Below are 13,074 nucleotides of genomic sequence, written 5' to 3'. Positions count from 1 at the left end.
AGCATATAAGTTACATTTACCACATTCATTTTTTATAGTGCTTTTGTGTCTGTTTTGGAGTTTAAAGGCTTCAAGGGATAGTTCACCCAAAAACTTTTATTTTGTCATCACTTTGTTCTGGTGAACACAAAAGAAAATATTTTGAAGAATGTTGGGAAGCAGACAGTTGATGGTAGCCATTGACTTCCTTAGTTTTTTTTTCTACTATGAAAGTGAGTGGCTTCCGATCAACTCTTTGATTACCAGCATTCTTCAAAATATTTTCTTTTGTGTTCACCAGAACAAATAAACTTGTACAGGTTTGTAACAACTTGAGGCTGAGTAAGTGATGACAGAATTAAATTTTTTGGGTGAACCATCCCTTTAAGTCCCCATTTGTTTTAACTGCATGGAAGTGAGCGACCGGCATATTCTTCCTTTTGCGTTCCAAAGAAGAAAGTAAATGATTTTTGAGTGAAATAATCCTTTAAAAGTGAATTATTATTATTATAGGAGAATTTTTGGTGTGAAACAGCCCACATTGGGAAGTCATCTTTAAATTGAAGAACCTCTGAATTGTCCTTGAAAAGCTGTATAATTATGTCCTGTTTTCCTTTTAAGCACTTTGGAAACCTTTCCTCCAGACCTCCAACGAGTTCAGCTCAGTGTCAGGGGCCTGCGGAGCGCGACCTCTTTTCCCCAAAAAACATCAGTGTAGGGTTACGGCTGGGACATTAACCTTGAACCTGATGCGGAAGGCTCATGTCACACTTTATTGATGGAGGTTGTGTGCCGGCTTGACACGCTGGCTCTCCCGTCGTTTCCGCCACGGCCATCGAGACGGTTTACTGGATTCTCATGTTATTGGTTGGTCTGCCCGTCTGGCCCGTGTTTTGGGTTTGCGTGAGTGATGTCAGGAAGCCGGGAGACGTTCAAAGTGCCGCGCTGTCTGTGCGCATTTCCCATCAGTGTCACGATGACACCCTGTGCTATCTGCCGAGCTGACAGGCGCACCAGAGAAGGGAGACCCACATGCTCACATTTACCATCTCGCAGCGGCCATCTGAAAGCACTTAGCAGTCTCTCTCTCTTTGTTTCTCTGGACCCCAGCCATGATGTAATGATTTCTGCGAAAATGTGCTTTAGTTGCATTATCACATGAGATTGTAATGCACCGGCCCGTTACTGATAAATGCTGTTTTGTTCCGTCACATCGTTCTCTTCTTAATCTACATGTTTATGCATTTGAAATGAAAGTAAACCTCTGCTTTTCAAAGCCCAAGACTCCACAAGACCTCCCAGTGTTTTGATTTTACTTTCACAGCCAGTAGATGGAGACTTGGAGTAAAATTAAATCACAAATAGACTGTTGATGCACATTTGTGACTGATGGGACATTGTGTTTTGGAAAAACCAGGCCTTATAGGAAAGAAATATCAGGCTGTATATGCTAAGTAATTGTGCATTAATATTTAATAGTGCTTGCTAAAATTGCAACAGCAGATCAAACGCTTCTTAATTAGATGAGTCAGCCTCGGACATGGCCTGTCTGAGAGGATCCCAAATATTTATTGCGAGTCACAAATTGTCTAAACATCTGCAGAAAACATTATTATTTCTTTGGCCAGCTATCGCAAAGTGTGTTTGCTGTTGCTGTCAGGCTTGCATTTCAGCGGTTGGAAAGCTGTTGCTGAATACCACAGTGGATAATACCTAATGAGAACTGGAAGTATTACATTGTACATCATACACAGCGATGATATCGGGAAGTCGAGCTCTGAAACTCAATCTGATAGGTGGAGTCTGTTACCAAACATGAACCAAGACCTCTAAGAACAGTTTTAGAGCTGATAATTTGGCGAGGCATGACTAAGAGCTCAATTTGTGGTGTGACAAAGGCTCAGAAGTTTGGAAGTGGAACCATTAAACTCGCGTCCAGTGTGTTTAGCGAGGGGAAAAAAAGGATTGCGCAGCTGCTTAGTGTCAAGCAAATAGCTTATACGTCTTGGCCGAACTTCAAGAGCTTTGAATAAAGCTGTCGATTACTGTCTGGCATTGATTTAAGACGCCACCTTTTCAAATAGTATTCTGTTTATGATTTCATTCTTTATGATGAAAACGGAGGAATAAAGCTACTTTTCCGGTCCGTTATCACAGGAGAAGATGCACATGAGGCATGCTAGTAATTAATATGGCGCATTCCAATCAGAAAACTCACAAGAACAAGAGGTAAAGACAAACTGGTCTCTGTTTTTTCATGGTTAGGGTACAGGCCTCGCCGTGACTCACTTTAACCAAAGCCATGCTGCGCTTGTGTGTCTTGGTGGCCACATTTTTGTACCCCCAAATTGCTGTGCACAAGAGAAACCATATGTTCACTGTAAAAGTGGGCCCATTTGAACTGTGCTGTAGACTGGCCGTCAGAAGAAACCATTTTAATATGCTCTCAGGGTCGACTTTAAAGAAACACTGTTGCGTTGAGCGCTCTTCATTTGGACATGGCTTTTCCCACAGGCCTCCCCGAGCGGGAGTGCGAGTTGGCATGCATTCTTGAAGTCATAAAAATACATAATGCAATATCCGCAATGATTTTTGAAAGGAGGTCGGGGTCCTCACCAAAATGCATTCCAGCAATGTTCGAACTGATACTGTGTCGAAACACGCTGTAGTCCGTTTCCCGCTCGGTCGCCAATACGTTTTCCAGAGCTTCTCATTGTGCTTTTTTTTGTTTGTTTTTTTAAAGCTGTATGTCGTTTTCACCTTCTGATTTATGTCTGACAGGAAAACCACCTTTTTTTTCTGTGAAGGGGTTAATGTGTGCATTAAATGTTATGACTTCCTTGCTGCGTTCCTGATGGTGTGAATTTATATTTTGTGTTGCAGGGGCGGACTCAATTAAAAAGTACTGGAGCCGGTACTACCAGGGCTCTCAGGGGGTGGTGTTTGTTTTGGACAGCGCTTCGTCGGAGGAGGATCTGGAGGTGGCGCGTACGGAGCTTCACTCGGCACTGCAGCATCCGCAGCTCTGCACGCTTCCCTTCCTCATTCTGGCCAACCACCAGGACAAACCTGCTGCCCGCTCTGTACAAGAGGTAACACGATACATGCTTAACACTTCCCTTCCTCACCCTGGCTAACCGCCAGAACAAACCTACCGTCCGCTCTGTACTAGCCGTAACTTTACTTACTTCCCATAATCTTCCCATAATCATACTGTCCATTACCACTGGGACAAGCCTGCCGCCCACTTTGTACAAGAGCTAACCTAATACTCTCTTTATACCTCCTATCATAATCATGATCATAAACTCCATAGAAGAGGTTATCTAAAGGGATATTTCTCCTAAAATTAACACTAAGTCATCATTTATTCACCCTCATGTCACTCCAAATCTGTTGGACTTTCGGTGGAACACGAAAGAAGATGTTTTGTCAGTTATAAAAGGATAGTCCCACCGACTGAATAACTAATGAATGTTTGGGACCCCACCGGTCCCAAACATTCATTACATGGGTAAAAATACATTAAAAAAAATGTGACGAAAGAAATTCATATAGGTTTGGAACAACATTATCGGTAAGAAAATGGTGACAGAATTTAAGAGGTTTCCAAATACCACAGTTCCTTTTAAGGCAAGATGTCACTCAGCGCAATAGGCAGATTTTTCCAGTCATGGAAGTACAGCTTCTATTTACTTTAATGGGGATAGAGCGAAATTTCCAGAAACTGTTAGTCAATGTTTTTCTCATGCTCGACCTGATCGGTAACCGTCCGGTCAATCTCACGTCTTTCCAATTCCGAGCTTGTCCGTTTTGTTGCCAGCAGCACAGGAAATAACGTCAGTTGCGTGTTCTCACTCTCTTCTCTTTCCGACTGCGAAGTGACACACACCCGCCTTCTCTCACTCAATCATCTCATTCGCTCCGGTCTATATAACTGGCGCGCACATAAATACGCCTCTCAACAGCTTGTGCGTTGCAACTACCAAAATGAGTGGCTTACTGTAAAATACTCACAAACTTATTTGAAAATGCCCATCTTGGCAAGTATTTAGTTAAACACAAAAGTTTTGGAACGTAAATAAATAGTTGAGAAAGATAACGCATGTTGTGTAACAGTATATTGGATCCGTGCATAAACTCTTAAAGTAACAGCAGTCTAATATTCCTGCTGCTATCTGTCATGTTAATCAAAGAACAAAAGACAAAAAAAATCACTCTGCTCTTGAATAACTTTTATAACTTTAATTGTATGCAGTAATCTGTATTTTACAATGAAGACTGTCCAGTGTTATTTTACATTTGATTACTTTTATTTCTGTAGTATTTCTTACATGAATACTGTTAGACCCCCCGGAAAATCTTAAAGCCTTGTTTATTTCATCTCTCTTTATCCTATTGCATTTATTTGTGCCGTTGTTTGCAATTAGTTTATTTGTTCTTATTTTATTAATGATATTTTACTTAATAAAATTTTGCATTGAAAAAAAAAAGATTTTTGTTTTGCTGTCAGTTATAGTTCTTTGAAAGAAAATCTGCAAAAATTGGTATTGGCAGGTCACACTTACAAAAAAATCGGAAATCTGAATCGGCCAAGAAAAAATCAGAAATCTGAATCGGTCAAGAAAATTGCAATCGGTGCATCTCTAGTAGCGATGCATAAAGCACAGCTCAAATATAAGTCACTTTCAAACCAAGCAGCTTTGTGCTGGTTAACACAGCAATTTCACATGGCCAATTTGCAAAATCTGCGTGAGGAACTTTTCACCCTCATGCGAAACTCTCGATCACACGGATTTCTATTAAAATGACTGGAATTTTGCCCACAACAACGGTAAATGTGACCTCATCTTTATACCTCTGGTGAGATACAAAAACTTTATATGACTTTTAAGATATTTGTTGTAAATTTTAAACGATAATGGCATTAGGCATTGCTCCACTTAGGGAGGTGTTGTTGCGCTGCTGCAGTTTTATTTTCGCAGGATTCGCTTGTTGTTTGCAAACACTGACAGGCCACAAGACATTCTCCCACAGATCTGCAGCACCCAGCTTACCCACTTTCTCAGGCTTTCCTGACAATAAGTCTTTGTATTGTTGGGAGCCCAAAATACTGGTGGTGTGGGGAAACACTACAGCTGTTGTCCCATCTCATAAGAGTGTATTCTTTTACCAATTGCTCTATTTAAGATTCTGTCAAACATTGTTTCAAAAGCAAGTGGCATCAAAATTAAGATGAATTGCTGACCGCTGTTAGTAATAGCAAACAGTTGGAATGCGTGGCATGTCTCTGCTGTCACATTTCTATTTTAATGGTCCCCTTGTCACTTTTATGTTTGGAGGATTGTGTTACGTCTTTTCCTGAATGATTTGGTGTCTGTGTGTTATTTGGCTGATACCATGCGCGTTGGTTTGTGTGTGAGTGTGCATGCGTGCACATCTGCTCCGAGTGTAGAAATCGGTCCGCGGGCTGCAGGGTATCACCCAATGCACAGAGCACTAATTAACTGGCTGAGAAGTGGTCCTGAGTGAGCAGTAAATATCTGCCTTTGGAGAATAACACATCCCTGTTCACTGATGTGTGTCAAAACGGGGCTTTTCAGTTGGCAGCGACACTCGCTTTCCTTGCTGGAGATGCAACTTGGGTTACACAAGATCGGACCTGACCAGCTTGTTTTCCATTTAATTGCTCTCAATTGATTTCAAACTGGATCAGATCTCTTGGACCTCCTATGGGCATTTTTTCAAAGAAGAAAATATCCTGAGTGCAGAAAACAGAAATGGAACTGGTCAAATAGTTTTGGTCATTATAAGGGATAAAGTGTCTGCCAGCTTTTTAAAAACCAAATGAGACATTATATCAATCTCATTTTCCAATCCCTTTTTTATGTTAATTGATCAATGTCACTGCTATTCTTTGTGGGATTGATTCAACATGGTGCTGAAAAAATTCCTCAGAGATTTTGTTCCATATTGACATTAAAGCATCACGGAGTTGCTGCAGATTTGTCGGCTTCACATCCATGATGTGAATCTCCAGTTCCAGCACATCCCAAAGCTTCTCTATTGGATTGAGATCTGGTGACTGTGAAGGTCATTTGAGTTTAGTGAACTCACTGTCATGTTCAAGAGACCAGTTTGAGATGATCTGAACTTTGTAACATGGCATGTTATCCTGCTGGAAGTAGCCATCAGAAGATGATACACTGTGTTCATAAAAGTATGGACATGGTCAGCAACAATTCTCAAGTAGGCTGTGGCGTTTAAACAATGCTCAATTGGTACTAAAGGGCCCAGAGTGTGCGAAGAAAATATCCTCCACACCATTACACCACCAGCAGCCTGAACCATTGATACAAGGCAGTATGGATCCATGCTTTCATGTTGTTTACGTCAAATTCTCACCTGACCATCTGAATGTCGCAGCAGAAATCGAAGGATCAGGAAACATTCTTTCTAATCTTTAATTGTCCAATTTTGGTGAGCCAGTGTGAATGGTAGCCTCAGTTTCCTGTTCTCAGCTGACAGGAGTGTCACCGGTGTGTCTTCTGCTTCTGTAGCTCTTCTGCTTCAAGGTTCAACGTGTTGAGCGTTCAGCGATGCTCTTCTGCAGACCTTGGTTGTAACGAGTGGTGATTTGAGTTACTGTTGCCTTTCTTTAAGCTTGAACCAGTCTGGCCATTCTCCTCTGAACTATGGCAATAATAAGGCACTTTAACCTACTGTACTGCCATTCACTGTATATTTTCTTTTTTCTGAACATTCTATTTAATCCCTAGAGATGGTTTTTCATGAAAATCCCAGCAGATAGACACTCTCTGAAATACTCAGACCAGCCACATTCAAAATCACTTTAATCTCCTTTCTTCTCCATTCTGATGCTCAGTTTGAACTTTAGCAGATCGTCTTGACCATGTCTACATTGAGTTGCTGCCATGAGATTAGCTGATTAGATATTCATGCTAACGAGCAGTGTATTCTGTACTTGGGACAACGCACCATTTGCCATATGGTTTATAAGTCTACATGGCCAATAAGAAACTGCAAAGCAGTCTTGCTGTTAAAAGTTGTCTTGAAATACAATCCTCCCTCTATAATACTTCATCTGCACATGCTAGTCTTTGGAGATATTTTAGGTCGTTTTTCATTTTTGCCAGATATAAATTGCTAAACGTATCAAATAGTGGTCTGCTTCGCATTCTGGTTTGCATGGAAGTGGCCTGTAGGCCATCATCAACCTGTTTTGTTTTATATTTCAGGGTGTGAACTGTGATGGATCATTTGTCTTGCCCCTGGATGACCATTTCATTTCAGTAAACCAAGAAATCCACCTATGTCAAGAGTTTTCACATATAATTAATTGCCAGGGACCCCCAAATTTTAGGATCCCCTTGCGAGGGACCCTCTTCATAAAATATGCAGGCAGCTGTATATTTTCATGTATGCAGTCTCATTTAAACTGTGTTGAAAAATAGCAAGTGATTATGGTTTTATTTATCTTTTTACTAAAGCCTAGATAAATTATTGAACTGTTATATGGAAAATATTTAAATGGAAACATATTACTTGTTTAGCAATATTAATGATTAATCTCATTTCGAAGCTGACAGCTCTAGAAAGATACAACAACAATACCTCCAACATTTACAAGTAAAATGTTAAAATGCCAAAAGAGTAGTATGTCCAAATACATAGTATTCGAAAAACAGTAGGTGAAAAGACCTCGGATGACCAACTACTTTAGCCATGTTTCTGAAGCGCACATTCGGTGGACACTTTACTATCCCATGAATTATGAATGGAAGTAAAACGATGAAACTGACGCTGGTGGGTTGCATGACAGTAACGACATGGCTGATGTAGTATATCCGCATTTCATTTATACTATAGAGAGTCAGACTGGTAACCCGAAGATTTCGGGTTTGATTCTCAATACCAGCAGGAAATATCTGAGGTGTCTGAGGCACCTAACCCCCAATCACTCCCTGGGCGTCACAACAAAATGGCTGCCCAATGCTCAGGGTGTGTGTGTCCATGGTTTGCACTTTCGGTCTTGTGGACATACAGTGGCTGCCGCGTGCGCGTGTCCGTTAAGTCCATGAGACGTTAGGGTGTCCTATTTTTCATTTTATGTGTTAGAAGAGTGCTCGTGAGCACCCCCTTTGCAGTCGATATGCACCCTCCATGCTCACTTTTGCCGAGCATGCACTGAAGCGAACTCCGCAACAGACTTCTTCCCGACAGTCAAAGCGGCATTACGTCACGAAAGTGCGGACCGTAGGAAGACCCAGAGTGCTCAGGGTGCCATTTGGGACACGGCCTGTGTGTTTTCACTACTCACTACTCTTAATATGAGTGCACTAACTTGGATGGGTTAAATGCAGAGACCAAATTCCTAGAATGGGTTACAACACTTGGCCTTCACATGTCAGTTTTCACTTAAGTCACGGTTAGTATTTCGGGCACAGCTATTGTTTTAACGAGTGAGTCATTGAATCATTCAGTCAAACGATTTGTTTAAAATGGCTGATTCATTAAGGGCCAAAGCAAGTGAAAGTGAGTCGCCTTTCTCGGAAACGTGCAATGGCTCTACTGCGTGTAACTTTTTTTGTTGGCAAAATTTACAAAATTGTGTTTAAAATGTAAGTCACCTAATATTAACTTATTGTTTTTTGAACTGTTGTATAAAATCAAAATTAGTTTTGTAAACATTCTTATGTTCGGGAAAACGGCACTCTTGCTCTTGTGGTATTGCTTATAAATATTAAAAACAAGAACATATACAGAGACATGTTTTGCACATATCTTGGATTTTGGGGGAATTTGTATTAATTATAGACATTTTTGCTTCAAGCCCCGATTATTTTCCTACCTTGGTGTGTGCGTGGCATGATGGCGGGCCTCTTTTTTGAGCTCAGGCAGAGGCCCCTTCTCCTGTGATACCCATTTCTTGTGAAATGGGTGAAACATGGCAAAGGCCGCTACTGGTTGAGAGCACTTAGCTTGAGACTCAATTTTGCCCCACTGTGTTTGGATTGGAATTTTTCAAGTGTAAAAATTCAGTCTGGCAAATGAAATATGATGCAGGAAGTGTTTTGATTTGTATTTCTAAAAATGAGCATTTCAAGAGAACCCATTTGTGTTGACTACCAGATTTATGATTATGTTTTCCTCTGTGCTTTGTGAAGATGAGATGAAAAGGTAGTGGCAGTGGGGACCTATTGTATTGAAATTGAATAAACCAATGCGCAACTATCTTAACAACCACATGAAAAATAACATAATTCTTTCCTCCTTGTGTGCAAACTTGTGCCAAGTTGACAAGGGGCTACAATTAAGGTTGCTTAAGGGGACAAATGTAGCCATGCAAAGCATATTTTGATGATTGAGATCTGAATAGGAAACAGCGAATTTCTTTACTTGCATATTGGAAATCTGTCATCATATCATTGGACTGTTGACAGTCCAGAGCCAAATTGACGGGGAAAAGTTGTGACAAGACAAAATTGATGAAGATCTAGAAGAGAAAAGCCAGTTAGGCAATTAGTACCATTCGGTTAGTATGTTAACACAAGACTATGGTAGATCCAAGAAGTGATGTGAGAGACCAGCTCAGTTCAGGCAGTGCAAAACTGGAATCTGTGTCCTTCGTGGTCACACAGCAATCTGGGTCCGAACAACAGAGCCGTTTGTTGTTTTCCTCGGGGGCTCGGAATTTGCTCAGCCGACATTGGCATGATTTTCAGTGCTGGATGCCAAGGCCAGTGTCAGATCAGCAGGAGAAACACCATTCTCCCTTATACCACACGCACACACTCACTCCACTGTCTGGGTGTCTGTCTGGCTTTATACCCCTTCGTCCATCTCTCATGTTACTTGCTGTGGGAAAGCAAGTAACACGAGAAACCCTGCCCCCCCCCCTCTCTCTCTCTCATTTTGATCGTGCAAAGATACTTGTGCCTAATGAACCCCATGATTCAGACCAGAAGCTCTTCACTGGTTTCGCTTCAGGACACAGTTTGATATTGGACATGAAGTGGCAATCCAGCACACTACCAAAATAGTTTATTATGTAAAAGTAAACTAAGATGTCCATAAAATCAATATTACTATATTTATTAATGAAAATTTAGTCATATTACCAAGAAAAACTCAACAAGCTTCTCTTTATACTTTGAGCAGGAAAAGAATCCATTCACTCCACATTTAGGGAGATTATCATTATATTCTAAGAATTCTGTTTTGTTGGCCACAGTGCAAAGAAAAACAAAATGTAGCCAACAGTGTAAAATGACGACTGTGAATCTCACATTTTTTTACGTTGGCCGTGGACTGAGCAAATGCAGAGGCAGTAATCAGTAATCCTACCTTAACTAGTGACTACCCAAGGTAAACAGCATGTCATGTAATTAATATTAATGAGCAACAAATGTAAATGTCACAATGTAATAGTGGAAATTACAAGGTAAAAATATTAAACATATGCATGGATCTTTTACAATAAGATCTTTAACATGTATTAGAAAATACATATGGTGAATTTCTCTTTCATGCCAACTTTTAATTTTTTACATTCTAATGTAACTAGAAATATTGTATCCTTGTTGCAAGGCAAACTATATTTAATATGGTCTGGTTTCTTTCTTCTTCAGTTTTGGAGAATCAGGGAATGTCGCATAAACCTGTCCATCTGTCTAATTTGACTGTCTTCTACCACCAAAATCTAACTGACTTAGAATGAAGATGCTTTTCTAAACCAGTCTTACAATTCTTAGGTAATGCGCTTGACTTTGTTTCAAACCACCATACTAGTGTTGACCATTACAGGTGTGTGTGTGTAATTTTTAAATCCCTTCCTCATGCTTACGAGAAAGACTCTTGTATCTTTGATATTTGGTACCCCTGGAGCTCTATGGTCCTCAATTCTAGGGGCTCTGCAGTTGAAACTCTACCCAGCAGAGTCACAGTCACCGGTGTAATTTACTGCCCCCGTCTCCCCATCTGCTCTTTCGAAGCAGCTCCCCCCATACGGTAAAGGGAAGGGGTCAATGTCTTACCTTTAAAAGAATTGCCCGGCTTTCCCCTGCATGACCCACACCCCCTCCCCTTCTCCTGTGGCTGATCTCACTGGGTTGTGATTTAGAGTAATAATAAAATTACCACGGCTCTGGAAGTAGACGGGGCACCCGTAACATCTGGCTCTAATAAAGTTATGACTTATAGAGATGGATGCACACAGAACCAACACAAGTGGGAGACACCCTCAATCTCCAGAACTGGACCTGTTTCAGATGACAGATGTCTTTGAACCCTCTCGACTAATCCATGCAGGTACCGTTTTCCCATACAGAGAGAGCTGGAAAGCAAATGTATTTGGTCTTTGGCTCATCTGCCCTCTTCATGTCCTCACTGACCCTTTTCAATAAGAGTGCTTGCTTAAGAGTACTCTCATTCCCGGACATTTCTTTCTCGCTAAATTAATTTAGCTATACAATAGAATTGAATCTCAACGTGTTGACCAACATCGAACAATAAGATGTACAACATACCTTACGGCACTTTATGTAAGTGGTCCTGAGTAGTTTGTTGTGGATCCCTAAAATACATGGGAGAAAAGGGGCGAGGAATATCTTAGAGAAGTCCTCATTGACATCAGGCGCCATCAATTGAATGTTTTTGGGGGGGAGGAATTTTTCCTTGTCCTGAAAGATGTGTTTGAGACATGAAGACAAAGGCCATCTTGTGTGCCTGAAGGAGGTTGAACTGTGGAAGATCTGTCTGGCTGGTTGGACTCTATATTCTGTCTGGGCTAAAAAAAAAAAAAAAAAACATGCTGGCCAGACTTTATTGTGTGGCTCGGCTGGCAGCCTGACTCAGGGCATTCTGCTGAGAGAGGTCAATGATGCTGCCACATGCAGTACTTCTGTCTGGTGGCAGTGCCCAGTTTCTGAACAACCAGCAGCCGTCTGCTTGTGTACCATATGGTCATGGATCCTGGACAGACGATGCAGTTGAAGTATCAAAATTCTTGCAGTCCAAATGTGCGTTTTTGACAATGTGCTGTATCGAGATACACGCAAGCACGCAAACCAAAGAATATGTTTTCATCGAAATCATGGTATATTATTTATTGTGCTGTACAAAGCATATTACAGGGAGACATCATGTTCTAGAACATCATTTATGGTGTCATGATGGCAATTAGTGTTGTTTCCTCTGCACTCTGAGCAGATGCGTCACTTACAGTCTAGGAGTTGATGCCCACCGTCTCCCAGTTTACCGTCTGTATAGAACAGACTGTGCAAGCAGGACAATTCTGCAATAGGTCAGATTCAAGCATTGACAGAAGAGCTTCAGGGGATGTGTGACACGTTTTAAATTCTAGCTACAGTAGTAGTGCAGACCATATTTTAAGCAGAACCCAGTGTCCTTAGGTTAACCTATACTGCTTTTTCTCCAAGAAGGTGCCGGTGCAAACTGGGAGTCTAATTTCTCTTTAAACTCTGTAGAACATTGGTTTTCAATCCTGGTCCTGGTTCCAGACCCTCAGAAAAACTCAACCAGTTTTTCTGATCTTCACTGATTTAAGAATAGGCACCTGTCCTGGAACCAGCATTATGTGGAGAAAGGGGCCCCAGATTACTCATCTTGTAATAGACTATTTATACCATGGCAGACCATGGGCTCTAATTGAATTACTTCTCCCATGAGCAACTGTTACAATAGGGTATTTTTAACCAATTTGATTTGCAGTCCTGTGAGTCTGAGCGGCAAGCCTTGCCTAACATTTGCTTTTGAGCGCGTTACGCTAGACGGGTGTGAACAAGTGTAAAGGAAAGTGAAATAGCATATGTATGACTGTCTTCGGGATAGTATCAAAGTTTTAATTGTTGTCTATGAATCACTGCTGATATGGCTTGGGGCTCCCGGTTGGGATTAAATTTAGGTAAAGTGTTGTTGAAGATATCCATGGGGGCAGGTTCAGCTCCTTTTAATGTGTTCCCAATGTTCTGGAGCCAGACTCGGTGAGTTATAAGAACTCTGAACTCCACTTCAGTCATCACCGTAACTCAAACAAATGCTTACATAAGAGCC

The 13,074-nt window shown here is 41.1% G+C and overlaps 2 protein-coding genes across 2 annotated transcripts in view; both read left to right on the top strand.

Moving 5' to 3' along the window:
- LOC143750170 (chondroitin sulfate proteoglycan 4-like) overlaps positions 1-13,074 on the top strand; it is a 445,241-nt gene that overhangs the window by 52,590 nt on the left and 379,577 nt on the right. The gene's annotated exons all lie outside the window — the stretch shown is intronic.
- The window catches only part of arl15b (ADP-ribosylation factor-like 15b), a 52,832-nt gene that overhangs the window by 31,023 nt on the left and 8,735 nt on the right, over positions 1-13,074 (top strand). The window contains exon 4 of the mRNA XM_077243085.1: positions 2,863-3,071. Coding sequence (XP_077099200.1) covers positions 2,863-3,071 — 209 coding nt within the window. The remainder of the gene's footprint in view (positions 1-2,862; positions 3,072-13,074) is intronic.

This window comes from Siphateles boraxobius, unplaced genomic scaffold (assembly GCF_051911475.1).
Source record: "Siphateles boraxobius isolate OS27281-9 unplaced genomic scaffold, OSU_SipBor_1 25, whole genome shotgun sequence".
Classification (NCBI taxonomy): Eukaryota; Metazoa; Chordata; class Actinopteri; order Cypriniformes; family Leuciscidae; genus Siphateles; species Siphateles boraxobius.
Note: the sequence above shows the minus strand (reverse complement) of the source record. Positions and strands in the feature narration are given on the sequence as shown.